The 27,252-nt window shown below is 44.7% G+C and overlaps 1 protein-coding gene across 1 annotated transcript in view; it reads right to left on the bottom strand.

The window, feature by feature from the left end:
- Positions 1-27,252, bottom strand: part of LOC115464326 — a 96,234-nt gene that overhangs the window by 38,384 nt on the left and 30,598 nt on the right. Inside the window, exons 5-6 of the mRNA XM_030194715.1 lie at positions 19,819-22,086; positions 920-1,106 (exon numbers count right to left, since the gene is read on the bottom strand). Coding sequence (XP_030050575.1) covers positions 920-1,106; positions 19,819-22,086 — 2,455 coding nt within the window. The remainder of the gene's footprint in view (positions 1-919; positions 1,107-19,818; positions 22,087-27,252) is intronic.

Below are 27,252 nucleotides of genomic sequence, written 5' to 3'. Positions count from 1 at the left end.
GGTGGTCATCTGGTCATTTAGGGCACTTTTTTGGGACTTGTTCGTGAAAAAAGGGTCCAAAAAAAGTGACCCAAATTCGTGCTAAAAACACCTCTCTTTTTCGATTATCGGCCGAGGACGCCCATCTCTCCTCGGCCGATAACACGCCCCAGTCCCGCCTTCACCACGCCTCTGACACACCCCCGTCAACTTTGGCCGTTTCCGCGACAGATTGCAGTTGAAGACGCCCAAAATGGGCGTTCGATTATACCGATTTGGGCGCCCATGGGAGAAAGACGCCCATCTCCCGATTTGGGTCGAAATATGGGCGTCTTTCTCTTTCGAAAATAAGGCGGATAGTAAAGTAACTTAAATGTAGTTGTAAACCATACTAATTTAGAATGATACAAGAATGACTCAGTGTATTTTAAATACTATCTGATAAACTACAGAAATTAAGTGACTTTTTATAAGCAAAAGAAAAGAAACAAATGTGTCTATTCCTGTAGATTGGAGGTGGTCCAGAAAAAGCTGAAGTTGATCCGGGGAATCGTAAAACTTTGTAGAATTATGTATAGTCACTGCCATTCTAGCCAGGTATTGGAAGGCCATATCTGACTCCAAGAGATTTGAGACGGGCCCTCATATCCAGGAAGGCTTTTCTTTTTCTAGCCGTAGTTTTTGCCATATCCGGTACGATAAGAAATCTTTTGTCATCAAATTTGAGATTATTAGAATTTCTGACTGCGGTTAACACCTGTAGAGCTGGAGGAAAACAGAGTAAATTTCACTATAATTGGGCAAGGCTGCTGGGATCCTGGCTTGAGGTGTGACGGAGATCTGTGTGCCCTTTCAAATTGTAGAGGCGAATCCAGAGTTAATTGAAGAACACGAGGAAGCCAAGTTGTCAGAAATTGAATCATGTCTGATCCCTCTGCACCTTCTTTCAGCCCAATGATTCTGATATCATTTCTCCGGTTTCTATTAGAAAGATCCTCCAGTTCAAGTTCTAGCTTTCGAATACGAAGATCTGCCTTTTCCTGTAACTGCACCATGTTTAGTGCAGATTTGTCAGCACGTGTCTCCAGCGTCTCAATTCTGTTCTTGAAACGCTGATAACGAAGAGCCTGTAATTCCGATTTTAAAATCAAACGTAGTCTGATAATGTTTGGTAGTGAGATCTTTCAGAGCCCAAATTTCTTCCATCAAGAGTTCGGTAGCCGAGTTTGGAAGTTTCAACTGAGCAGCCTTTTCTGGCGTCAGTTGATCAATCTTAGTTCTTTTCGATCCCGATTGTAAAAGATTCAAGAGTGATTTCGTTGATTTAGAGAGAGACATTATGTTTAAGTTGAATGAAGGTGATTAAGAGAGAGAAAAAAAAGCCGGCCCTGATGAGCATTTGGCCGACTTCACTTGGTCCATTTTTTCTTGCAATCAAGCCTCAAAAAGGTGCCCAAACTGACCAGATGACTACTGGAGGGAATCGGGGATGACCTCCCCTTACTCCCCCAGTGGTGACCAACCCCCTCCCGACCTAAAAAAAAAAAGAATTAAAAAACATTTTGCCAGCCTCAAATGTCATACCCAGCTCCATGACAGCAGTATGCAGGTTCCTGGAGCAGTTTTTAGTGGGTGTAGTGCACTTCAGGCAGGCGGACACAGGCCCATCCCCCCTACCTGTTACACTTATAGTGGTAAATGGGAGCCCTCCAACCCCCCCAACCCACATGTAGGTGCCCCCCTTCACCCCTTAGGGCTATGGTAGTGGTGTACAGTTGTGGGGAGTGGGTTTTGAGGGGGGCTCAGCACACAAGGTAAGGGAGGTATGCACCTGGGAGCAATTTTTGAAGTCCACTGCAGTGCCCCCTAGGGTGCCCGGTTGGTGTCCTGGCATGTGAGGGGGACCAGTGCACTACAAATGCTGGCTCCTCCCATGACCAAATGCCTTGGATTTGGCTGGGTTTGAGATGGCCGCCATTAGTTTCCATTATTGCTGAAAACCAATGCCAGCCATCTCTAAAGCAGGCCCAAATGTTGAGATTTGGCCGGCTCCAACCGTATTATCGAAACGAAAGATGGCTGGTCATCTTGTTTCGATAATATGGTTGGGATGCCGCTTTATGGGGCCGGCCTTGAAGATGGACGCCCTTATAGATGGCCGGCCCCGTTCAATTATGCCCCTCCTGGTCACCTAAAGTGTCTCAGATTAAGATCCTTTTCCAAACCCTGTTGGACCTCACACCCCTTGTGGCTGCATCACTGTTAAGAACTCCTGCTCTGAAAGGTGCCACCTGCATCTGTCCATCTTGCCACTCCAGACTAACACGGCTACCTCTTTCTTTTATAGCATTTAATATTTTTATGCCTGTGCCACAAGACTAACAAGTGAATATTGAACCAGTGTGGCAGTGGTGTAGCCACAGGTGGGCCTGGGTGGGCCGGGGCCCACCCTCTTAGGGCTCATGCCCACCCAACAGTAGCACATGTTTATTGGTAGCTGGTGGGGATCCCAAGCTCCACCTACAGCGTTTCTCCTGATGTTAACGAAAATGCTACTCTCCATGAAACTAGCACCTGCACATGCTCAGTTTTCAGTGCATGCCTGCTGTAGACTGCCAAGGTGGAAAGAAGCATTTTCCCACTAGCTGAGATATTTTTTTGGTGGTGATGGGGGGGGGGGGGGGGGGGGGGGGGACACTTGGTGCCCACCCACTTCTTGCCTAGGCCCACCCAAATTCTGTTGTCTGGCTACGCCTCTGCAGTGTGGTCCAGGTTTGGAAAAACCAGATATTCAGTACTACTTATCTGGAGAGGGAAAGGCAAGACTGCTGACATTATCTGCACAGTGGTGATTTTCAGTCTGCAGAGATAATTATGAGAATTATCTAGACAATGGGGCCGACTATCACTGCAACTCGGATAATTCCTCAGTCACCCATGCTTTACCTTGACACTATCTGGATAGAGCTGAAAAAAAAATTGCAGGGGAGACCCGGCTAGTGTCACTTTTCAGGATTACAGCACCTGCTGTCTAGATAAGCGCTTTTAAATATCAGGCCTTGAAAGGTTTTGATGAATGCATGAAAAGGAAATGCCACTTGGTATCTAAAAATTTTTATTTAGAATACAAAAAGGCAAGACAAGTGTTCATATGCAAGAAAGAAAAACCGTATCAGAATAAGTCCCGTTCTCTACCTCAAAAAGGTGAGGAAGAGTAGAAAAAGGAAGAGCTAAAAAAACAAAACAAAAAACCTTAAAGAAACCATTAGACCCTAGACAACATCCTAAACACAGGGTCCAAGCAAATTGGCAGACTGAAGCCACCTAAGCTTTCAACTGAAATCATTCCTAAACTTCCGGAAAACACTAAAAACTAACCTGTTTAAAAAGGCATAGCTTACCGATCCAACATAAATGCCTGATCGCTGCAACACAACAAAAACTAGAGTTGTGTTATGTAATGGATATAACAACTCTTCCGCTGTACGATTCCCTAGTGTGGCTGTGCCACATGAACTTTACCACAACATCACTTTGTATTTGTTCACACCGGAGTCTGCAAACACCTCTCCGGTACTATGTAAGCCACATTGAGCCTACAAAAAAGGTGGGAAAATGTGGGATATAAATGTAACAAATAAAATAAAAAAATAATCCAATGCTCCTTGGGGAACTTAGATTGTAAGCTCTCTTGAGCAGGGACTGTCCCTCCCCGTGTTTAAACTTGTACAGCGCTGCGTAACCCTGGCAGCGCTATAGAAATGCTAAGTAGTAGTAGTAGTAGTAGTACTTTTCCAGCAGAGAAGGTTCAATACATTTTATAGGAAACCAGAGTTAAAAATCCCAACCCAAGTGGGACACTTTCACATGAAGGGAGGGAAAGTTTCCTCTTCTCCTGGGTCCTGTGAGATATACATACACAGGATTCTTAAGAAAGAAAAAAAATTACCCCAATTTCTGCCAGTTCCAGTAAAAATGAGGCCAATAGTGGACTCTCCTTCTGAGAATGTACCAACAATTAGAAAAGTCTCCTGGGGATAGGACTAGGCTGTGCCCCTCCCCCCATGAGAATTGGAGGGGGGACCCCTGGATGAAGGAAAATACTGAACAGACATATGAGGGAGGGTTGCAGCTAGATATGTCAACACTTCTCTCAAATACATAAAAACATCTCATTTCAAGTCATATCAGATCCAGAGTAATTCATAACACACAAAATACACCTTCCAACCAAGTAACTTGTCTATAAATGACACTCAATTACACAAATGCAGCACAGAATTGATTTGGGCATCTTACTAACACTTGGGCTGCCGGTCTTCCACTTCCTTGCTGGTGTTTTGGAGACTGTATCCTCGGAAAACAGTGCAAACCACTTGAGTCTTGGCTGCCAGAGAAGCCTCCATCCTCACAACCACAGTCCAGATGTTGTGAAGGGGACAGACAGGGTGGAAAGGGCTGGAGTAGGGGGCTGATCAGCTCTTCTTGCCCTGCCAGCTCCATCCTTGCCCCCTCCCCTCCAGTGCAGTTACACACCAGCTTGAAGGTGCTCAGCAATTTAAAATAAAGGAAAGCCTCTGCTCCAGCCCCTCCCTTCTTCCTTTATGGTTCCCTTTCATTGTGTGCCCCCCCTCCAGCCCATCCTCTCCTGTCTTTAGCAGTACTTTGCACATGAAAGGCGCTTTCCTTCTTTGACTCCTGAAGCAAGCTGGACACCAGTGCTCTAGAATTTGTTATGGATATTGAAATTTATACACCTGTTAAAAAAAGAAAAGAAAAAGAGCAGTTAAATCCATAAGTTGGAAACCTAGCTACCCCTCCCACCCTGTCAACAACTACATAGAACTCCTTGCCTTGGGATTGGTAGTATGGAGTGTTGCTGCTAACTGGGTTTCTGCCAGGTACTTGTGACCTGGCTTTGGCCACTGTTTGGAAAATAGGATACTGGGCTAGATGGACTATTGGTCTTACCCAGTATGGCTACTCTTATGCGTTAGCATGGCTTTGTAAACATGGGGGGGGGGGGGGGGGGGGGCGGAATAAGAAGGTATAAAAACATCAAGTATGAAAAAGCTCCAAAAGGAGATCAAGGGTGGCAGGAACTAAACCAGATCCCTGAGCCTCCACCACGTCTCTGTGGCTGAAGGATACCCAGTTTCCACTACTATCCATGGAGAGCAGCACCACTCCCTTCAGTGGAGGAGGAAGCATTTTTGGTAGGGATATAGAGATTTTATGAGCGCATCTTGATATCAAATTTATATTGCACTCATCCAAAGTTCTGGGCAGGTAAAAAAAAACCACACAATTTTAAAGAGTACAGAAAAATAAATCTGTTCATGCTCCCACCCACATACAAAAGTCCTTAATAAGGAATAAATCAGATTTACTCACAGTCAGTAAGACCAAAAAACTCACTGTATTATACTAATATACATTTCTTGAACTACTACTACTAGACGTACGCAGCGCTGTACACTTGAACATGAAGAGACAGTCCCTGCTCGACAGAGCTTACAATCTAATTAGGACAGACAAACAGGACAAACAAGAGATAAGGGAATATTAAAGTGAGGATGATAAAATAAGGGTTCTGAACAAGTGAATAAGGGTTAGGAGTTAAAAGCAGCATCAAAAAGGTGGGATTTTAGCTTAGATTTGAAGGCGGACAGAGATGGAGCTTGACGTACCGGCTCAGGAAGTCTATTCCAGGCATAAGGTGCAGCAAGATAAAAGGAACGGAGTCTGGCGTTAGTGGTGGAGGAGAAATGTATGACTCTGGGCAAGTCACTTAACCCTCCATTGCCTGCCGCATTGAGCCTGCCATGAGTGGGAAAAAGCGCGGGGCACAAATGTAACAAAAAAAAAAAAAAAAAAAAGGGTGCAGATAAGAGATTTACCCATAAGACACATTAAGCTCCTTAAAGGAGGTGATCTTAACACAGGTAGCTCATTCCAAAACTTGGAACCCATTACTCTAAGTCTAGATCTCCTGTACGCATTGTCTAATTAGATGACAAGCAAATCCTGAGTACAAGAATGAAGGGGCCCTTTCACTAAGCTGCGGTAAAATGTGGCCTGTGGTAGTGTTGGACCATGCATTTTACCACAACTGGGTAAAAAGGCTTTACGCTAAAATTAAAAGTAGCGTGTGGTAATCATGCGGCATATGCCCACGTGGCCGTGTTGCTGATTAATGCTGGGACCCACGGTAGCCCTACTGCAGTTTAATAAAAAGGGCCCCCAAAGCTCAGACAGGCTGATAAAGTCACAAGAGTAGGTGAAATCCCATTTATGAAATTTTAGGGTCCCCATTTACTAAGGAACACTAGTATTTAGTGCACACGAAAATTAGCACGTGCTAAACACTAGGTCACCCATACGTTTCTATGCTAACGCACCCTTAGTAAACAGGACCCTACACAAATAATGGTGATTTTGATAAATACAGATATTAAGGGGGGGGGGGGGTAGCTTGTAAGAATCACAGAAATTTACAGGCTGTTCCACACAAATTTTGCGAATATACATTTTTTTCTGAAAATTACCCTGGCAAACTACCTACACACAATTATAGCTTATATTCAATTTTCGGAGGGGGGGGGGGGGGAAGTTTGCCATAAAAATGTACTTTCATACATTATAAATCTAAAAAGCAGGAGTGAAAATTTAAAACACTTGAACACCTCTCCCAAATGTGGGCTTGATCTTTTACCTCGTATTGGGATGACACTTTATATAAGGACTAGTGCAAGTAAGCCCGTTTCATCAAAAATGAAACGTGCCCTAGGAAGGATCTCGTCTAAGCGATTTCTCCTCGCTCTCCTGCCCTCCCCTCCGTGTCCCCCAATTCTCCTCTGCCCTGCCGTCCCCTCCGTATCCCCAGGATTCTGGCCTCCCCTCCATGTCCAGCGATTGTCCTCTGCCCTGGCCTCCCTTCCGTGTCCTGCAATTCTCCTCTGCCCTCCCATCTGTGTCCCACGATTCTCTCCTCTCATCCCATTCATAGCCATCGATTCTCCTCTGCCCTGCCTTCCCCTCGATGTCCAGCGATTCTGTCCTCCCCTCCATGTCCAGCAATTGCCCTGTGCCCTACCCTCCGTTCGTAACATCCTGACGTCAGCTTGCCTCCAGCGCTCACTTCCCTTTCACTGTTCCGCCCGCCTCTGATGTCATTTCGTCTTTATGCGAGGGTGGGACAGTGAGAGGGAAGGTAACGATGGAGGCTTGCTGACGTCAGGATGTTACGAACCCAGCCAGCCATAGAACGCTGAAGTACAAATTATTATATAGATATTTCTGCTATACCTGGGAATTATCCTCTGAAGCAACATGCTGACAAAATTTGTTAAAAGGCAATAGAGACCCCTAACCCCTCTGGCCCTTTCAATGGGCTGCAATGTGCTATGTGTCCCCTCTTGAAAGGTTTAGGGGCCACCAATCTGATTTTCAGAACGGTTTTGCTGCCCTCTGGGAAAAGCAGGTGTAAGTCGACATAGTTCCCTTTTGAGAAGTGTCAAGCAGTGCATACGAGTTCAAATGATCCAGTTACATTTGCAGTAATTGGAGATTATATAAACCTAACATTTGACCTGAAGAAAAAAATCCACCTAGATTATATCCTACACCTGAGCCCAGCTCTCACTCCCAGGCTGGCACTAGGCCGATCCTCAGAGTTGAACAATAGTAAACACAGAAGAAAGGTCTGGAACTGGAATAGTTCAGACACAGTACATACTTAAAATTACTCACCATTATCTGCAGAAATCTTTGGTACAAGAAAAGCAAAAAGAGGGGAGAATCGGTTCCCACAGCCACAGGAGTGGAAGGAAATCAAGTAGAGAGACCGCGGGTTAGAAAAATATATTTAATAAAACAAGTCCGTCATTTTAAACTCTACACAGACTGTTTCAGCTCCAAAAGCCTTCATCAGGAGTTAGCTTAAGGAGAAAAAAAAAACAACATCTTGTCATGCAATATAAAATATACATATATAAATAACTGATAAATGAATTACAAGGAACCAGGAGTATAAAAGAGTGCCAAGACCTAAAAATATGAGTGAAAGTGATGTGTCAAAATGATAACTGCTATTATGTGAAATGTGTGGAAAAACCCCTTGAGTGCTGGAGTAACTGAGACGTAAACAGTTGGACAGTACAGTGTGTGGCTAACAATCTGGAGAGAGGGTTCTCCAACATATATTCAAGGAATAAAGAAATCAGTTATAGACAGGTAGACAGACTGTTTTGGCATTAAAGTACAATTGTATGATAGAATGATTGCTTTTGTTATAAAAACTAATTCATTTTTAAATAGGTTTGTTCTTATGTAATCCATTAAGAACTTTGGATTAAGTTGAATAAATTAAACCTTTCATCAAGAGTAATATTTGAACCTTGTGAAAGAATTTCACCTAGTGAGTTTTTACCATAGGAACAATCTGAACAATTATTGGGCATAGACAGCCCTTTCCAATAACTCTTGTGATCACAAACATAGCAGTATGCAGGGCCACCGAGAGACTGAGCCGGTCCCGGGGCAAGGCCGCCCCTGGGAGCCTTCCCCCCAATCACTACCACTGTCACCTCCCTCTGCTGCTCTCAGGCCGCTAGCGCTGCAGTCCCCAGTCTCCACCCGCCCACCCCCGTCGAGAGCCCCCCCTTTGTCCGACACTGGGCCCCCTGTATTCAAATCGGCAGCGTCTCAACTCCGTGTGAAAGCGGCAGATCGCCTCCCTTTGGGCCCTCTTTCACTGTGCCCCGCCCTCGCGGGAACAGGAAGCTACATTAGATGAGGGCAGGACACAGTGAGGGAAGGGAGGTGATTTGCTGATTTCACACGGAGGTGAGGCGCTGCTGATTTGAATGCAGAGGGCCTGGTGGCGGATGGAGGGGGGACTGTCGATGGAGCTGAGGGCAGGCAGGTGAGACCGGGGACTGCAGCGCCAGCGGCCTGGGAGCAGGAGGTAAGAGACCCCGGCGCCAGACCCCCCCCCCTTGCAGGCCCAGACCCGGGGAATTTTGTCCCCCCTGCCCCCCCCCTCTCGGCAGCCCTGGCTGTGTAGCATGATATGTTTAATTGTCAGAGTTATTGATTTTGCTGGATCAGATACACATACATACAGACAGTTGCAAAGATTTTACTTTCACTCCTCCCCCCCCCCCCCCCCCCCCCCGGGAAACTACTGATAACAAAAACTAGCTGGGTAGATACTAAGTCCATCAACACATCTCCAAAGAACAAAACTCTGAAGATGGACAGCAAGACAGTGAAACTCCACCTATTCTCAGACAATGACAGACTGAAAAGCCAATCTACCTATCTAATTTGACAAAAGAAGCCCACCTATTCTCAGACAAAGACTCTTAATCCTGTCAGGTGCCTTCTGGATGTATATCACAGCAGATGTCCAGACAAAGTCTTATGATGTTATTAAAACATGTGACCAGTTACCATGCTCCATCACAAAACTAGAAGAAACCAGTTTTCAGCTATCCCTGAGTTTTCATTGGATCGAGTACACCCCACCTGACTTCAGCCTATGGTCCAACAAGAGATTATAAAAAGCCCGGAAAATGCCCAGTTCGCTCTGCCTCTCTGCTGGACTTCACACACATCTAAAATAAGACTTTCTCCAGGCTCCAGCAACAACTCTGCAACCAAGAAGACTTCCTTAGCAGCGAGGATCTCCTTCATCACTCCAACCAGCAGCCTCCATTAAAGTGAGTTACCATTATCCAGCTTAATTTAAAATTCAGATTTGCTATCTTCAAAGCACATTCCCCTTGTGAAAGATCCTTAAAAGTCTCTCTTGTAACATTATTACATTGCCTATATTGTAAACAAACATTTTAAAGTTAAATATATGGTCTTTATGTTCTGAGCACATGTCATTAAACCTTACAGTGCAGGTTAATGTAATTCAACAAATATAGTATTTAATTCCCCATTTTCTTACATATTCTTATTCTTATCATATTACCTTATATTTAATTGGTGGAGAATAGAATATATATATATTATATTATATATATTTTCACAGCTGTATGTGGAGAGAGAGAGACAAGGTGGCTGATGCAAGGAATGGGAAGAGGGGGAGAAAAGCTTGTAGTAGAAGAGGGAATGACTACAGTGGGAGGGAGAGAGGGAAAAGTGAAAAGGGGAAGTTTCTGGAGGAGACGAAAGACCTGGAGGGTGAAAAGCAGTATAAAGAGACTGGACTGTAGAAGGGCATAAAAAATGTGCAAGTAGAAGAGCTGGGCAGAAGGTAAGAATAAAGGGCCAAGGTGTCAGGAAAGGTGAAGATACAGGGGAGGAATTGCAGCAGTGAGAGAATGAGAGTCAGAGGAAAGTGGATGGGCCCTTGGGAAGTGGTGAGTACAGAGAATGGAAATGGGGGACTAGGGAGTGAATGAAAGCAGGAGTATAGACTGGGAAGGAAAGAGACATGTCAATGGGAGGACTTGGAAGGGGACAAGTATGGGCGAAAAAGCTGGTAGGTAGGTGAAAAGCCTGAAAAGAGAGAGGACAGAGGGAAAATGAGGTATAAAATCTAGCTAGGAATGAAGAAAATGAGGGAAACCGAGAAATGTGTCAAGCAGATGTAGAGAAGGAAGGGACCACTAACAAAATAGTTTAGAAGAGCGATAAAAGAAAGTGGAAAATACTGGGACCAAAAGAATTTAACCAAAACAAAATGCAAAGACAATAAACTTAGAAAAACTATATATTTTAAATACAATGTAGGTATTGGAAAGCTTTGTGCATCTTTCCTCTTTTGGTATTTTGCAGTGCCCCCTAGTGGCTGTCCACCTAGCTGTCAATGACAAAAAGATAAACAACATTTGGTCTTGGGGTTTCCACCCATCCTCTCCTCGATTCCACTGCTGTGAGAAACTCCTGTAACTGGCCTGAAAGTGTCTCAGCAGGGGCTGTAGGCCAGCATATTTCTCATTTTCTCACCCCAAATCTCTGTTTTTAAATCCATTAAGCCACTTGTTCAGGCTCTGGTACTGCCCCCTAGATGTGCCTGTTGCTCCTCTGATAGTGGTGCAGGCAGGGAACGGCACAGCCTCAAAGACTGGATTGAAAAATAAAGATGGATCCCTACAATCCCATCTCTTCCAGGGCAGTGGGGACTGGGAGGAAACAGGACAGTTCCACTCAGGGAACGGGAGAGAGGGGTATTTGTGGAAAGATGTATCTGGGGTAACATTGCAGGAGGGGGGGGAAGGCAGGGGTTTTGCTGTGGTGGGTAGGGAGAATATATGTAGGAATGTATGTCATACTTAAGACAGGAAAAGAAAGATGTCATTCTGTGCTACATATACAGTACAGTTAACTTTCTGTGACCCTGAGCTGCTCACAGTCTAGGTATTGCACCTGGGGCAATGGAGGGTTAAGTGACTTGCCCAGTGTGACAAGGAGCTGCACTGGGAAACCCAGTTCCCCTAGATCTCCAGCTGCTTTACTAACTTTAAGGTTATTCCTCCACAGGAGGGTTGTCTGTGAGTGAGATGGCTGAGGTTTGGGAGAAGGGGCTTATACCTCACGTGCAGAGGGTGTGGGAGGGGTGGCACTGGTTCTGCCTGGCACTGAGAATCTGGAATAGTCTTCCGCCTAATATTAGAGCAGAGCTTTCCTTACCCAGATTTAACACACTAGTAAAAAAAAAAAAAAAAAAAAAAACCCACCTATTTTCCCAGCAAGCATTTGATCTCCCCATCACCTAGCACTCACCTGCTTCCACCTTCAGCCTTCTTGGGACTATACTCCCTCCCCCCCCTTTTTTTTTTTTTTTACCATTTGCTTGCATGTGTATTCTTTCCTGTTTAAGCTGGAGTGCCTTTCTATTTTGCCTAGAATTAAATGGTTTGTAAACCTAGAACTAAAGTGTTTGTAAACTGCCCTTGACCTTTTGTTAGTAAAGTCTGTATCAAGTTCTACTATAAACAGTGTCTGGGTCATTGGCGGTGTGGAAATATATGTAAAGAGCGAAGGGGAGTGGTTTCAGGAGCACAGTCAGAGCGTGGGATGAACCTAGTCCGACAAAGGCTTCTGAGAAAGTGGCATAGGGGGTGCCCGAGATAGGTCTGTAGGGGTAGCTATAGGTATAGAAAGAAAGATTAAAAGGTCTGTAGGGATATCAGAAAGCTATAACAAGGAGTTTAGTGATATAAGAAAGGGAGTGCATCAATGGGGTGGGGGGGGGGGGGGGGAATGGAAGATTCACAGTTCCCATCTTTCCCTTCAAAGCCTGTAAAAATGTTTAAGTCTGGGAGCTAAGGTAATCAACACCCAGCAGTTACTTTTTCTTCTCTAAAAACTATGAGAAGAACTAGATTAATAAACACCCTCATATCAAGTGGTTTGGTTCGATAGAGCTATTAAAGGTTTCTTGAAACCTAAATTCTCCTATAGTTTATTTATTTAGATTTTGTTCACACCTTTTTGAGTAGAAGCTCAAGGTGTGTTACATTCAGGTACTCTGGATATTTCTCTGTCCCAGGAGGGCTCACAATCTAAGTTCTTTTTTTTTTTTTTTTTTAATACCTGAGGCAATGGAGGGTTAAGTGACTTGCCCAAGATCACAAGGAGCAGCAGTGGGATTTCAACTGGCCACCTCTGGATTGCAAGACCAGTGCTCTAACCACTAGGTCACTTCTCCACTCCTTGTTCCATAAGCAGATCAAAACTTATTTAAAAAGTTTGTGTTAAATCATGCTGAACAGAAATAGATCATCGTCTTCTCGTACTTACCTCAATTTACACCTTCCCAACTGCAAATGTATTAAATACAAGACCTCCTATGCATCCAGTTTCCCCTTTTTGGGCAGCCAGCTTTGGAACACTCTGCCAAGATCCATCCGAACAATCAACGACCATCTACCATTCAGAAAAATGTTGAAGACCAATCTCTTCAAGAAAGCTTAACCTAATGACCCAACTTAACTTTTTAAACCCACCCATATGATTCCTGCCCCAACGATTATTATACCTTTGACCATGTCTCACAATCTCCTTATGCTCATTCCTCAATCTTTTCCTCTCCATCCTTCCTACTCCTTACCCCTCCCAATCTCTTCTCCTTTTGCTCATCCTATCTTTGTTTACCTCTCCATGATCAATTTACATATCCTCAAAACCCCACTACTACTATGTTTACTACGACTTGTAACATTCTCCTTCAAGACTTTGTAATTCTATTTACTATGTAAGCCGCATTGAACCTGCTATGTGTGGGAAAGCGCGGGGTACAAATGTAATTAATAATAATAGAATGTGTAGTTTAGGGATATTCTCTCTCTGTTATTCCTGGGGCTAACAAGTGTTTGTTTTTTTTAAATGTCTGATCCACATTGAACTGAAAGGTATATAGCAAAATATAAGTCTGTTTTTAATGTTAACCTCTCTTAAATAAATAAAAAGCTAGAAAACAGATAGGAGCCCTTAACCCCCAATGACAGGTAGCCACTTGCTAGCAGACCAAGTAGTCTGTGTGGCTATTCTACCTCAAACGCAGCCTGAAAATACTCTGGTCTTCTAAAACTCAGGACTGACCCTCTGCAAGACTTACAAGTCTTAACAAGAAGTAAAGATTAGCTTACCTCAGCCAGGTTACAGCGCCTAGCCTTAGACTTCCAGTCTTTCTGCTCTAGACCTCCTTAATCTCACATTGGCCCTGTTTTTTTAAACTCCCAGGTATTGCCTCCTCCCCTCCTGGCTCACTTCCTCCCAGGGCAGGGTTGGGTGCTCTTAAAGTGGGCCGGGCTCAGACTAGCCTTAGACGTCCATTCTTTGTGGTCTAGACCTCCTTAATCTCACATTGGCCCTGTCTTTTAAACTCCCAGGTATTGCCTCCACCCCTCCTGGCTCACTTCCTCCCAGGGCAGGGGCGGTGTTCTTAAGGTGGCCCAGACTCAGATGAAGGGCAGTGTTTTATAAACCCTGTCACTGGTAGCAGGACTGGATGGTGGGCTGCTTTAGGTAACATGGTTGTATTATTTTGAGAGGTACTGGAGATGTGTTTTACTGATTTTCTCTTGTTTTTCTTCTTATTTTTGTCTTTCCAGGTGTTCAAGAATCAGCTGCTCCAGTCATTCAGTTCCCAGGTTATGAAAGCGGGATTGCTTTGGCTTGAATTTATACCTGTGTGTGATTTGCTTGCATGCTTTAAATCTTGCAGAATAATGTTCTGATATAAAACCTGTAAAATGAAAGAAGGCTCATCACAGACTCTATCACTTGTATAATATTTACCAAGAAAACATAGATTAGTAGGGTTGGAAAGTTTTACAGACCACCAGCTCTGACTTTTATCCTTTTATTTGATGTAGCCTTTCTTTCTATGGCACTTGGTAAGTTTTTATTCTCCAGTATGTTTAAGTGTCACTTAAAAGATTTTTCTTCCTGTTATCATTTTGGTACTTGTCTGAGCTCTAAAAGTTGTGTTTCTGTATTTGATTTCAGAGTGGAGAAGATGCTATGACTATGCAAGTAACACAGTCAATCTCACTTACACAGTGTGAATATTCTCTCCTGTGCAGCTGTCTTGAGTGAGATCTTGCAGAACAGCCTTGTTGTACAGACAGTGTGGGGGAGAGAAAAGGTATTCACTGTGATAGAGAAGTGTGTGTTTTCCTGATCATACACTGGAGGGTTAGGGACTAATTCCTCTGGTGAGTGCTCCGACGATGGTTGAGGCTGCGGAGGATGACCGTTGGTCCGCCATCTTGTTCCCTGCTCTGATGACTCCGTCGCCGTGGATGCCTGTCTCCAGCTTCATTTGTAACACCTGGGCCCTGCAGCAGTCCGGAATGGGCATCATTTTGCTGGACTTTCATCGGTCTTCTCTGTCTCCCTTTCTTTTTCCCCTTCCTTCCCTGTTTTCCCACTCTAATTTACTAAAATGTAACTGCACTGTATTTGTTTTTATTTATTTTTAATAAGTTCATTGTAAGCCGCTTTGGGGCCGCAACACTGTGGCAAAAGGCGGGGTATAAATGTACTGAAATAAATAAATAAGGATAGAATATTTCTCACCCGGCCTGCCTCCAACTTCTCTTGGCTGTTGAGTTGCAGTGTTGCTTCCCTCCCTAAAGTCTTAGCCCCAGTACCACCTACAAAACTTCTGCATGTCATTATAACTCCTCTCTTGTCCTCTGCTTCAGAAGGTACAGTGACCTCTCAGCCTAGCCTTCAAAGGTAGGGATGACCTCCCCCTTCAGGTGTCCACTTAGTCTGAGGAATAGCTGGCAAACCTTGCTGCCAGTACAGGTAAGATGGTAATAGGTGAAGCTCAAATGGATAGATTCATGACTTGCTAAGAAGCAGAACACCATAAGAGATGCTATTCAGAGGAAGATATTTGTGTTGCAGAAGGGCTGTATGAACATGGGTGGGGGGGAGTGTAAAGTGTATTTAAAATGACACTTCATGTGATGTGCACTTGGTAACCTGTCTGGTCACGTGTAATATGATCTAGAGCTTCTGCACTATGAGAAATGGGGGGGAGAGAACAATATCCTTCAGAACAAGGTAGGCATCTTTAGGTGCTGGGTGGGAACTATCTACATAATAGAGAGAACCTACATAAGTATTGCCATACTGGGACAGACCAAAGGTCAATCAAGCCCAGCATCCTGTTTCCAACAGTGGCCAATCCAGGTTATAAATACCTGGCAAAGATCCCAAAACAGTACAAAACATTTTATATACTGCTTACCCCAGAAATAGTGGATTTTTCCCCAAGTCCATTTAATAATGGTCTATGGACTTTCCTTTAATAAGCTATCCAAACCTTTTTTAAACTCCGCTAAGCTAACCGCCTTTACCACATTCTCTGACAAAGAGTCTGGCCTCCTCTTCCAGTGTTGCCTGCTAGTTAATCAGGAGCTGTGTTTTCTGCAACCTTTGAGTGAGATCCACTGGCCAAGTAGATCTATCTCATGAATATTCATTGTGGGTATCCTGAAAACCCGACTGGCTGGGGTGCCTCCAGGACCAGGTTAGGGAACCAACGCACTAGTATACGAGCTTGTCGGAGAGCAGCAGCTAAGAGCAGGGCTCCTTGTCTAGACTGTTAGAGGCAGAAACGTGAAAAGCCAATGAAAGTTAGATGAGAAGCGTGTGCTCATGTTTATTAATGTATCTCCTCTTTACAGTGGAGGCGACTCTGTATCCTGTAACCACTCTTGCCCTACTCATCTTGTTTGAAGATCTGAAAAGCATCTGGCGTACAATCACTCGATCAGAACTATAGGTTTTATGTCTGATTGGATTTATTAACTCTTTTAGATTCATCTAAGGCGGTGGACAGCAGGTTCTCTGAGAAGGAAGGAAGGGATTATGAACACATCTGAGCAGCTCAGCTCTTGTGTGGTGGGATTATAAGATTGCAAGAAGCCTAAGGCAACAGGGATGTCACTGATGTTTCTCTCACTTATGTTTTTTCCTGAAATTTCTTTCTTTGATAAGCTATGTAAATATAAGAACTTGTTTAATTGTACTTATAAAACAATAAACCTATAATAGCAGCTGTCAAAACATGGCAGTGTGTGGTTTTTAACAAACTTGTCTTCTGTTTGTATGACTCTATGCATGTCTCTAACAGTTATAATTGCAACCCTTTAACCTCAAGAATTGTGAGTTAAGGCTCCATTTATTAAGGTGTGCTAATGGATTTAGTACACAGTAAATGCTAAGATGCCCATAGGAATAAAATGGGCTTCTTAGCATTGAGTACATGTGCTAAATCCATTAGCATCCCTTGGTAAAAGGAGCCCTGCTGTAGTTGCTTGCTTTGTAAGTGGTTTGGGTGCAAACATCTCCATTATTGATTCAGAGCTTTATCTGAAAGTTATATAGCATCAACTGTGACTATTCATTTGTGGCAAGGAAGACTAGAAAAGCACCTTTTCTTCGTTTTCTTTTGCAGATTTCTCTCGGTGTAGTGCAAGTTTGGACCAGAATCTAACCAACAATGTAGCAGCTGTCCAATGATGTCAGAGTGATGGTCTCAGGAAGACCCAGTTCTTAAGCTGGAATACTGGAACTTTTTTCCTTATTGAGCTGTATAACAAACTTTTCATTTTTTTGTTATTACACAGAAATCTTCTCTATTCTCGGCCCCATTACTTAACCAATGTAGTCAATTCCCATAAAAATAAAACACAGCCTGAGCTTTGCATTCTGTTTTCACACTGCATTACCCAAGCATGTAAAAAAAAGATTTTAACCAGTCAAAACCAGTGGTGTAGCCATGGGGGCCCTCCAAAATTTGGGTACAGGCCCCCAAAGACTGCTGGTTTGGCTGGCGGGGGTCCCCAAGCCCACCAGCAGAAGCTTTCCTGGAGTGATAGTCACCACTGCCCTGCTTCTGCTCCCTGAGCAATTTTGCTAGAAAGGCACAGAACATCACCACACAGGCATCCCTCTACACTTCAGTTTCCCACAAAATGACTTGTTAGTCATTTCGTCTCAATAAGGAGATCTTTGGCAAGGTCACTTTGTTACACAGCTACTAAACCAAGCTTTCTCCCAGCAGCAGGACCACCGAGGGGGGGGCAGGGGGGACAAAATTCCCCGGGCCTGGGCCTCTAAGGGGGGCCCCACGCCAGGGTCAGGCCGCCAGCGCTGAAGTCCCCGGTCTCACCTGCCTGCCTCTATGGCTCCGGGCCCCTTGCATTCGAAGCGGCAGTCACAGATCTCCTCTCTTCTGGCCTTCCCTCCCTGTGTCCCGCCCTTGCGGAAACCAGGAAGTTACATCAGACAAGGGCGGGACACAGGGAGGGAAGGCCAGAAGAGAGGAGATCTGCGACTGCCGCTTCGAATGCAGGGGGCCCGGAGCCATGGAGGCAGGCAGGTAGGTGAGACTGGGGACTGCAGCGGCGGGGGAGCGACAGAGGACTGCAGCGGCGGGGGAGCGACAGAGGGCAGCAGCGGTGGGGGGAGCGACGGGGGGGGGGGGGGGGGGCGGCAGCAGGGTGCCCTTGCCCCGGGCCTAGTCTCTCGGCGGCCCTGCCCAGCAGGTTGATGAAATGCAAATAAGTGAGATCCAGCTATACTAAGCTTATTCCCTCCAGTCACAAGATAGGAGGAATTGCTTTTTGGCCACCTCATTCATCATGGGCTAGCAGTGATGCCTGATGATACCATCACTGGGAGATATGTGCTATACATACTGTTGTGACTTTTTCTAGCCCTCTCTGGAGCCAATGTGGTATGCTGAGTGACCATGGGCTTGGGAGTAGGGTTACTAACTCAAAAGTCAACAAAATGGGCTGATGTGATGGTGGTCTTCTCTTACTTCATGCATGGACTTATACATCTGAGTTTCAGTGCTGTTTTCCCCTAGAAAAGCCAGAACTACAACTCCCTGCATCTGTGCTGGGAGAGAACAGACTTATGTGTCCATGAAAGCCCAAGCTTTGACTATAAGAGCTTCCCAGACCCAACACCTTTGCTTTCCTTAACAGTCTGCATCATTGACTTTAAGTTGGCCTTAGATCTCCTGCGATATGTGGTGTACACATAGAGCAACCAGATCACGATGTGCTCAAGTCAAAGGCAAGCACTGCCTGGTTGTTGCACAGATTAAGCCGGAGCGTCCTCGTGGCTGAAGTCAAAGATGGCACATTGGTGCAAGAAGGCCTGCAGAGATGGCCTCCAGTTGATTTAAATGCCATTGCACTGATCTCAGTTATTAGGCCATACTGGAAGACCAGGCTCACTCTTGCCTTTCTAGATGTCTTATGAGAGACCCTCATTATTCCACCACAGCTATAATAGGCTAAAGGCTGAGAAGCAGGGAAGCCAGGGTTCAAATGTTATTGTGGCTGCTTGGGATCTTGGGCATGTCACTTAACCCTCCATTAACTCAATTACAAACTTAGATTGTAAGGGAAGAAGGAGTTACCTATGTTACCTGAATGTAATTAATTTTGAACTACTAAGAAATTAATATGCACAGTTGGGTCACCCCCAAGCCCCCTCTGTGTTTCTTTGGGAAAGAGGTACTATTTGATTAAGGCAGCATAAGAATGCACTACAGAATCCATTAAATCTTGGAAGAAAGGGGAGCATATCACAGATTCCCTGCAGAAGTAACTTTGGTAGGACTGGGGAGGTACTCTCTAAAGCAGGGGTATTCCAGCCTTAGCCTTTGTTGGTAGGGGTTTCAGGATTTCCCTAATGAACATGCATGAGATCTGCATACAATGGAGGCAGTGCATGCAATAGATCTCATGCATATTCATTGGGGAAATCCTGAAAACCTGACTGGCTTGTGGCCCTTGAGGACCGAGGTTGGACAACCCTGCTCTGAAGACTAATGGTATGGCCAGACAAGAGTAACTGAACAAACGGAGGGGGCAAAGACAGACTAAAAACATTGCATTATGATTTTGAGTAAGAAGGGTGAAATCCACCAACAAGGCTATGTCCAGTGGACAACATGGACAAGCTCAATACAAGAGTAGCACAGCGTCAATTTTCTCCTAGCCATAAAACAATGTAGATCTGATATTAAATAAGTGGGGTTTCCAGTACACTAACTAGTTCCAGTGAAACCTGTATAAAACGTATCACCATTACTGATAAATACAATTTAAAAAACAAATGCCCTGTAATACTGAGTGGTCCTTGCCTACAGGAAGGTGCGTTGGGGTTTGTTTGCTTTTTTTCACCTTTGGTCATTTGGTATATAGTTCAGTGCTGTAGGACACATGGAGGCTCATTTTCAAAGCACTTAGCCTCCCAAAGTTCCATAGAAACCTATGGAACTTAGCCTCCCAAAGTGCTTTGAAAATATGCCTCATGGTCCTCTACTTTACTTTATTCCTCACTCATGCGCTCACGAAGCTCAGAGGGCAATAGGTCATAAAGGGTGTTCTCAACAATGAGTCCACTGCGCTTGAGTGATGTGCATTCACCAATTTCCAAGGGCAAAACCTCCAGTTGGTTCCCCTTCAGCTCCAGCTTGGTCAACAAAGTCAAATTGGCCACCCGGGGAGACAAAACAGTAAGTCTGTTGTTCCCAAGCTTTAAAGTTTTCAGTTTCCTGCAGAAGAAAAGCTCAATGGGCAATGTCTCAATGCAATTGGAAGTGACAGCAAAATACTGGAGGCACTGAAGAATTCCAACCTCTGGTGGGATCTCACGGATTTCGTTATTGGATACGTCCAAATGTCTTAGCTTGTTGCAAAGGAAAAGCTGTGTAGGCAAAATTAAGATCTTGTTCCGGTTGAGGTAGAGTTCCTCCAAACTTCTGAGCTTCCGGACATGGTCAGGGATGTAGGCAATGTGGTTGCACCAAAGCTTCAAGCTGGTCAATTTCCGGCAATGCTGGAAGCTTAGAATCTCTTCAATGGTATTCAGACAATTCTCCTTGAGGTCTAGTTGCTGCAGGTTAGTAAGACTGAAGACAGCATGAGGGATCCTCTCCAGTTCACAGTGGATCAGCTCCAGCTCCCGGAGGAAGACAAGCTTCTTCAAGTTGTTCAGTGTCACCAACTTGGTACCGTCATTATGAATGCAGAGTTTTTGGAGGTGGGTAGCCACATCCGTGATGGTGGGAGGAACCTTTGACAGGTTGCTTTTGAGGTCCAGGACTTTGAGGTTCTTCAGCTCGCGAAGACTTTCAAGAGAGATTGTCTTGGAGAGATCTTGAGACAAAAATCCTATAAGATGGAGCTCTTCCAGGCTCCGGAGGTTATAAATCCATAGTGGGATTTCCCTGATATCCTCAAATTTTATCCTAGCTACTTTGAGGTGATCCCTGAGATAAGTCAAAGAGGCATACTGGAGCTTCACTGGGCAGTTATATAGGGACAGCTCTTCCAGATTGACCAATTTGGAAATTATAGGTGGGATTGTAATATCAGTGATCATCTCAAGCTTGAGAGCTTCTATCTCTGTCACTTCAAAGATAGTGTCTGGGAGACCTGACAGCTTAAACAAATGGAGCTCCAGCCGGTTCTGTGGGTTCTTCTGGAGCTTCTGTCTGAGCTTATCCACCGTCCATTCGTGGTTCAGGTTTAGTTGCATCAGCTTGTTCTCACTGACTTCAGACAGGAAGACAGCAAAACGCTTGGAGTACAGGGAGTCATACTGGTCAATTAGGTAGAGCATAAAAGCAAAGTCATTCTTCACATCTGGAATGTCACTGATGCCCGTTTCCTCTCTCACAATCTTAAATGAGTATTCTTTCAAGGGCCGATGGAAAAGCCAATAGAGGGTGTAAAAACAGGTGAGACCATAGACTCCTAGGAAGCAGATGTAGCAGATGGCCAACTTGGAGAAGAGGTGGGCTTTGGTGTGGTTGCAGCAAAAGTTGTCATAGCCAGTCATGTCTTCCATCTTGACACTGCAGGGAACTATGAAATGGATGTTCCCAACCAAAGCTGCATTATAAATAGTTATCAAGAGAAACTGGCACACCTTGAGGATTGTTTGTCTCATGTACATGGAGTAGAGGATGTCGCCTTCTTCCACATGCAAGCGGAACTTCTTTACTTTCTCAAACAAGGCTTTTGCCTGCTCCCCTTCTTTTTTGTCCAGCAGACTTGCTGTAGAGTTCTCTGCTACAATTTTATCAGGGACGGGCACTATGGATGGATCTTTGGTGGGGCTGACCTCTGAGTTTTCCAGGATGCTTGGCTTGAAGTCCTTTTCCAAGTCTTGGTTCACTTTTTCTTGGTTCTCCCCAGAGACCTCAGAAAGGGCCCGAGTGGTCCATGGAGAGTCAAAACATTTGCCCAGGATGGAGATGAAGTGCTCAATTTTAGAACTGGTCCCAGGGAACTTGAACCAGAAGTTCCCACAGATCATGAAAATTAGGGTGTGGATGACTACCAAATAGGGGAAGTATTTGGCATACCAATGCAGAGCTGTCTCATAGCACATCTGGTTGATGAAGCTATACTGCTGGATGTCCAGATTATTCTTCAGTCCATTCATCTCTCGTACTTCTGCCTTGGTAGATGTGTCGGAGGGGGTCTGCTTCGAAGCATTAAATGCCCTCTTGGTGAACTCCTCACATGTGACGTCCGCAATACCATCAGCAGAGATATGGTTGGGAAGGCAGATAATTTTATCTTGCATGACCTGGAAAACGGAAGAAAAAGAAGGATAAATGAATAAATTAAATCTCGAGCTTGGATCTCATTACTGTTCAGACCTGTCATGGGTCTGCTGCACATTAACAGTGAGCAAGGTGCAAGGAAGCTTTCTTACAGGTCAGGCAACTTTCTTCCGCTCCTCTAGCCTTCAACCTCAATCGGGATTGGGCCTCTACTGGAGCCACAGGGCCATGAGCCTTCATCCACAACAACAGTAGATCAAGAGGTGAGCACTGGATGGGGCATACTTGGATCGCAGAAGAACCTTTGATACTGTCCCACTCAGGAGACATAAATACACCAAGCAGCCTGGGTTAGAATAGATTCAAAGGGTGATGATAACATGAGCAACCTCCACGAAGAGAGGGTTGATCAATGGAGCACTTAATGATTGATCCTAAGACCAGTTCTGTTTAATATTTTCATGAGTGGTGTTGCAGAGGGATTAGGAGGAAAGGTTTGTCTGGTTCGAGTTGATATTAAGATCTGCAATAGCATGGACACTCTACATGCCAGAAGGAATAAGGAGCAATCGATGATATAGTCAACTACTAAGCAGCAAAGATTCAAAGCAAAAAAAACCCAAAACTATAGCACGCTGGAGGTGGGAAACAGAATTCCAGGGAAATGGTACGCAGTGAAAGGCACTGACTAAGAGAGGGATGGAATAAAGTCTAATGATCACATAGTAATGAAACAGCGGAAGAAAGCAGTGGTCAGAATCACTGGGATACCAGAGTGCACAGGGAGAAGCATAACCAGCCACAAACTGAAGGTGTAATGCCTTGTACACGATATCAATTGGAGGTCACGCAGTAACATATTTATTAAAAAACAACCCCACGTTTCGCCCAAAGGCTGCGTCAGGGGTAACGCTATAAAAGATATAGATCAGAAAAATACATAAAAACTAAATACTAGACGAGGAAATAACTGGAGATATTGCAGATGAGTCGTGACATGGGAGAGAGGTTCCTAAGGTAGTAATTTATTTTCTCTAATAAGATTTGATGAAAGGGAAGACTCAAGTAAAGGGTTATTAAAATGGTTGACAGTTTTGTACAATCTTGCAGAGGTTGTGTCCCGTTCTATTAGTGAGTGAAAATAATCCCTTTTTTGCTTGAGCAGTAGAGGATTATGTAAAATTGTGTAGCGTCTTTCTAAGCGTTTAATTTGGCTTTGGAGTGATATTTCTGATGGGATCTTTCACGATGACGCAATTGTCTTTCTGTAATTTCAGCCCACGGGGATACCAGGGGCGAGAGGAGTTATGATTTAGAGAACAGTGTTCCTGTGAAGCGACTACAGTATCCAAACCAGGCTGGGGCACAGCTTTCATAGCTTCACTTGGGCAGACAAGGAAAGAGGAACAAGGGTTGACAATATGACATAAAGGATTCAGGTTGAATGGACCTCAGGTTCCTTAATTTCTGAAGTACAGGAGGACACGTGATGTGTACAACTTAAAGTTTGAGGGAACAAACTTGAAGATAATTAGGGAATTATCAAGAATAAGGAATAGGTCAATACATTCATGGACAAAGATGGCAGCCACATGGAGCTGACTTCCAGGAAAAGAGGTGGTGGAATTCAAGAATTCTTTGGAGGGGCCAAAGAAAACAATCTCCAGCCTCACCCCCATCCCCAAGCTCTCTAATTACTGACCCTATATTGGGTAAAATACCATATGGATTGCAGCTCAGTGGCACAGCCCATTCCAGGGTCCATGAAAGACAGTAACAGAATTCAAGCAAAGTGAGAATCATGCTGGATACAGAATCTTTTTTTTTTTTCACAAAAGTACGAAAGACTACTTGTTTGAGCAGGTTTTCAGAACAGGGGCTGGATGAGGCAGATAAGTCTGGTCTTCTCTGTGAGTTGCTTGGGGTACGTTTTATGTTTTTGATTGCTGTGTTTTAGTTTTGATTGGGGGGAATGCGGGGGAAGATTATTGTTATGTTGTTTGTGTATAGTGATAAGACTTGTACTGTGTTGTAATTTTGATGATGAGGGGTTATTGTGTGAGCAGCCTAGGATTTTGACAGGATATAAATATTTAAATACAAATTAACAAAATAAATAAGCACAGAGAATCCTTAGGTACGAGGACGTGAATGTCAGGTTTCAAGTCAGAGCTCAAAGGATGTGAAATCTAGAGGGGGTCTTATAGCTTTTGCAAGACTGATTTTGCAAAGATTTTTCTGCATGACAAGCATGTTTTACTGCAGAGAAAGGCTACATAAAATTACACGGAGGTCCATGTGCAAAAAAAGTAGCAGCATTGAAAGACAGGGTCTGCTTTTCTGTGATCTGTATTACTGGAAGTGTCCTCTAGGAGGAGGTAAGGAGCTTCAATTTAGAAATCCTTCTGTATACGCATAGAGTGCATCCAAACATTTATATCTTCCTCAGGGTAGGTATAAATCGTTCTGAAAGTCTAGTTTATAAACATATATAAGCATCTATTTGCCTTTATACAGTAGTTGCTTTTATGGCATTTTTTTAGGCAACTTGATATGAAAGTACAGTACTCATATCTACAGTCGTGTACTTTCTAACCACCTAGGGTTTTATCGCCTTTCTCATCTATTCCTTGGCCAGAGTCTACAGACTGGCCTTCTCCAGAACCTAGGAAGTGTCCACTCTGAACTTCTTCCTTTGCCGACTCTGTTGCAAGGGGGCCAACAAGCACCACATGTCCAGCATCTCAAACCACGGCCGCCAGACTGTGGGGCAGAAGGGGGGCTGGAATGCCCGCTCTATCTGTAACAAACTCCTCTATATCCAGGACCTCTTTATCTCGCGTCACCTCCATCTGCTCGCCATAACAGAAACCTGGCTCTGCCCTGATGACTCTGCTTCAGTCGCAGCCCTGTGCCATGGCGGTTATCTATTTTCACATACTCCTCGCCCTGCTGGCCGTGGGGGCGGTGTTGGACTACTTCTCTCTCCCTCCTCCAGATTTCAACCCCTTCTTCCACCTCAATCTCACTGTTTTTCCTCCTTTGAAGTCCACTCTATCCGCCTTTTCTCTCCTCTGCCTCTTCGAATAGCGGTCATTTATCGTCCCCCTGATAAGTCCCTTTCATCCTTTCTCAGTGACTTTGACGCCTGGCTTACCTCTTCCATGATCCTTCCTCCCCCTCTCTCATCCTTGGTGACTTTAATATTCCTGCTAATGATCCTTCCAACTCTTATATTTCCAAGTTACTCGCTTTAACGTCATCCTTTAATCTCCAACTATGCTCCACCTCCCCCACTCATCAAAATGGTCACTGTCTTGATCTCATCTTCTCCTCCAACTGTTTACCTTCTAGTTTCCTTGTCTCTGATCATCCCTCCTCTGATCACCATCTTATAACTTTCACACTTAAATCTCCTCCCTCCCAGTCCCGTCCTATCCTATCTAATTTATCTAGGAATCTTCACGATATAGACCCTTCATCTCTATCCTCCCATGTTTCAAACCTCCTCTCTACTGTGGCACCATCCACGTCTGTCAACGAGGCTGTTTCTTCTTACAACAATACTCTATCCTCTGCCTTAGACACTCTTGCACCTTTGATGACCCGCCCTGTAAGGCGTACAAAACCCCAACCTTGGCTGACTTCTAATATCCGCTACCTACGTTCCTGTACCCGCTCCGCCGAAAGCCTCTGGCGGAAATCTCGGGCCCTTGCTGATTTCTTACACTTTAAGTTCATGCTGACCTCCTTCCAATCTGCTCTTTTACGTGCCAAACAGGATTATTATATCCAACTGACCAACTCTCTTGGCTCTAATCCTTGACTTCTCTTCACCACATTGAACTCTCTCCTCAAGGTGCCCCCTCCCCCAACTCCCCCTTCATTATCTCCTCAGACCCTTGCTGAATTCTTTCACAACAAGGTTCAAAAGATAAACCTTGCTTTCTCTACCTCACCAGCTCTCCCTCCACTAGTCCGTTCCCCTCTCTCTCCTTCCCCTCATTCCCTTTCCTCCTTTCCTGAAGTTACTATTGAGGAAACTACACTTCTCCTTTCTTCCTCAAAATGTACCACCTGTTCCTCTGATCCCATTCCCACCCACCTTCTTAATGCCATCTCTCCTACTCTTATTCCTTTTATCTGTCACATTCTCAACCTCTCACTTTCCACTGCGACTGTCCCTGCTGCCTTTAAACATGCTGTGGTCACACCTCTCCTTAAGAAGCCTTCACTTGACCCTACTTGTCCCTCTAATTACCGACCCATCTCCCTCCTTCCTTTTCTCTCCAAATTACTCGAGCGTACTGTTCACCGCCGCTGCCTTGATTTTCTCTCCTCACATGCTATTCTTGACCCATTACAATCTGGTTTTCGCCCTCTCCACTCAACCGAAACTGCGCTTACTAAAGTCTCCAATGACCTATTACTGGCTAAATCCAGAGGTCAATATTCCATCCTCATTCTTCTTGATCTTTCCGCTGCTTTTGACACTGTCGATCACAGCATACTTCTCGATACCCTGTCCTCACTTGGATTCCAGGGCTCTGTCCTTTCCTGGTTCTCTTCCTATCTCTCCCTCCGCACCTTTAGTGTTCACTCTGGTGGATCCTCCTCTACTTCTATCCCTCTGCCTGTCGGCGTACCTCAGGGTTCTGTTCTTGGTCCCCTCCTCTTTTCTATCTACACTTCTTCCCTTGGTTCATTAATCTCATCCCATGGCTTTTCCTACCATCTCTATGCTGATGACTCCCAAATCTACCTTTCTACCCCTGATATCTCACCTTGCATCCAAACCAAAGTTTCAGCGTGCTTGTCTGACATTGCTGCCTGGATGTCTCAACGCCAACTGAAATTAAATATGACCAAAACCGAGCTTCTCATTTTCCCCCCCAAACCCACCTCCCCGCTCCCCCCGTTTTCTATTTCTGTTGATGGCTCTCTCATTCTCCCTGTCTCCTCAGCTCGAAACCTTGGGGTCATCTTTGACTCTTCTCTCTCCTTCTCTGCTCATATCCAGCAGACCGCCAAGACCTGTCGTTTCTTTCTTTACAACATCCGTAAAATCCGCCCCTTGCTTTCCGAGCACTCTACCAAAACCCTCATCCACACCCTTGTCACCTCTCGTTTAGACTACTGCAATCTGCTTCTTGCTGGCCTCCCACTTAGTCACCTCTCCCCTCTCCAGT

This window comes from Microcaecilia unicolor, chromosome 3 (assembly GCF_901765095.1).
Source record: "Microcaecilia unicolor chromosome 3, aMicUni1.1, whole genome shotgun sequence".
NCBI lineage: Eukaryota > Metazoa > Chordata > Amphibia > Gymnophiona > Siphonopidae > Microcaecilia > Microcaecilia unicolor.
The sequence above is the reverse complement of the archived record's forward strand: the minus strand, read 5'-3'. Positions and strand labels throughout refer to the sequence as shown.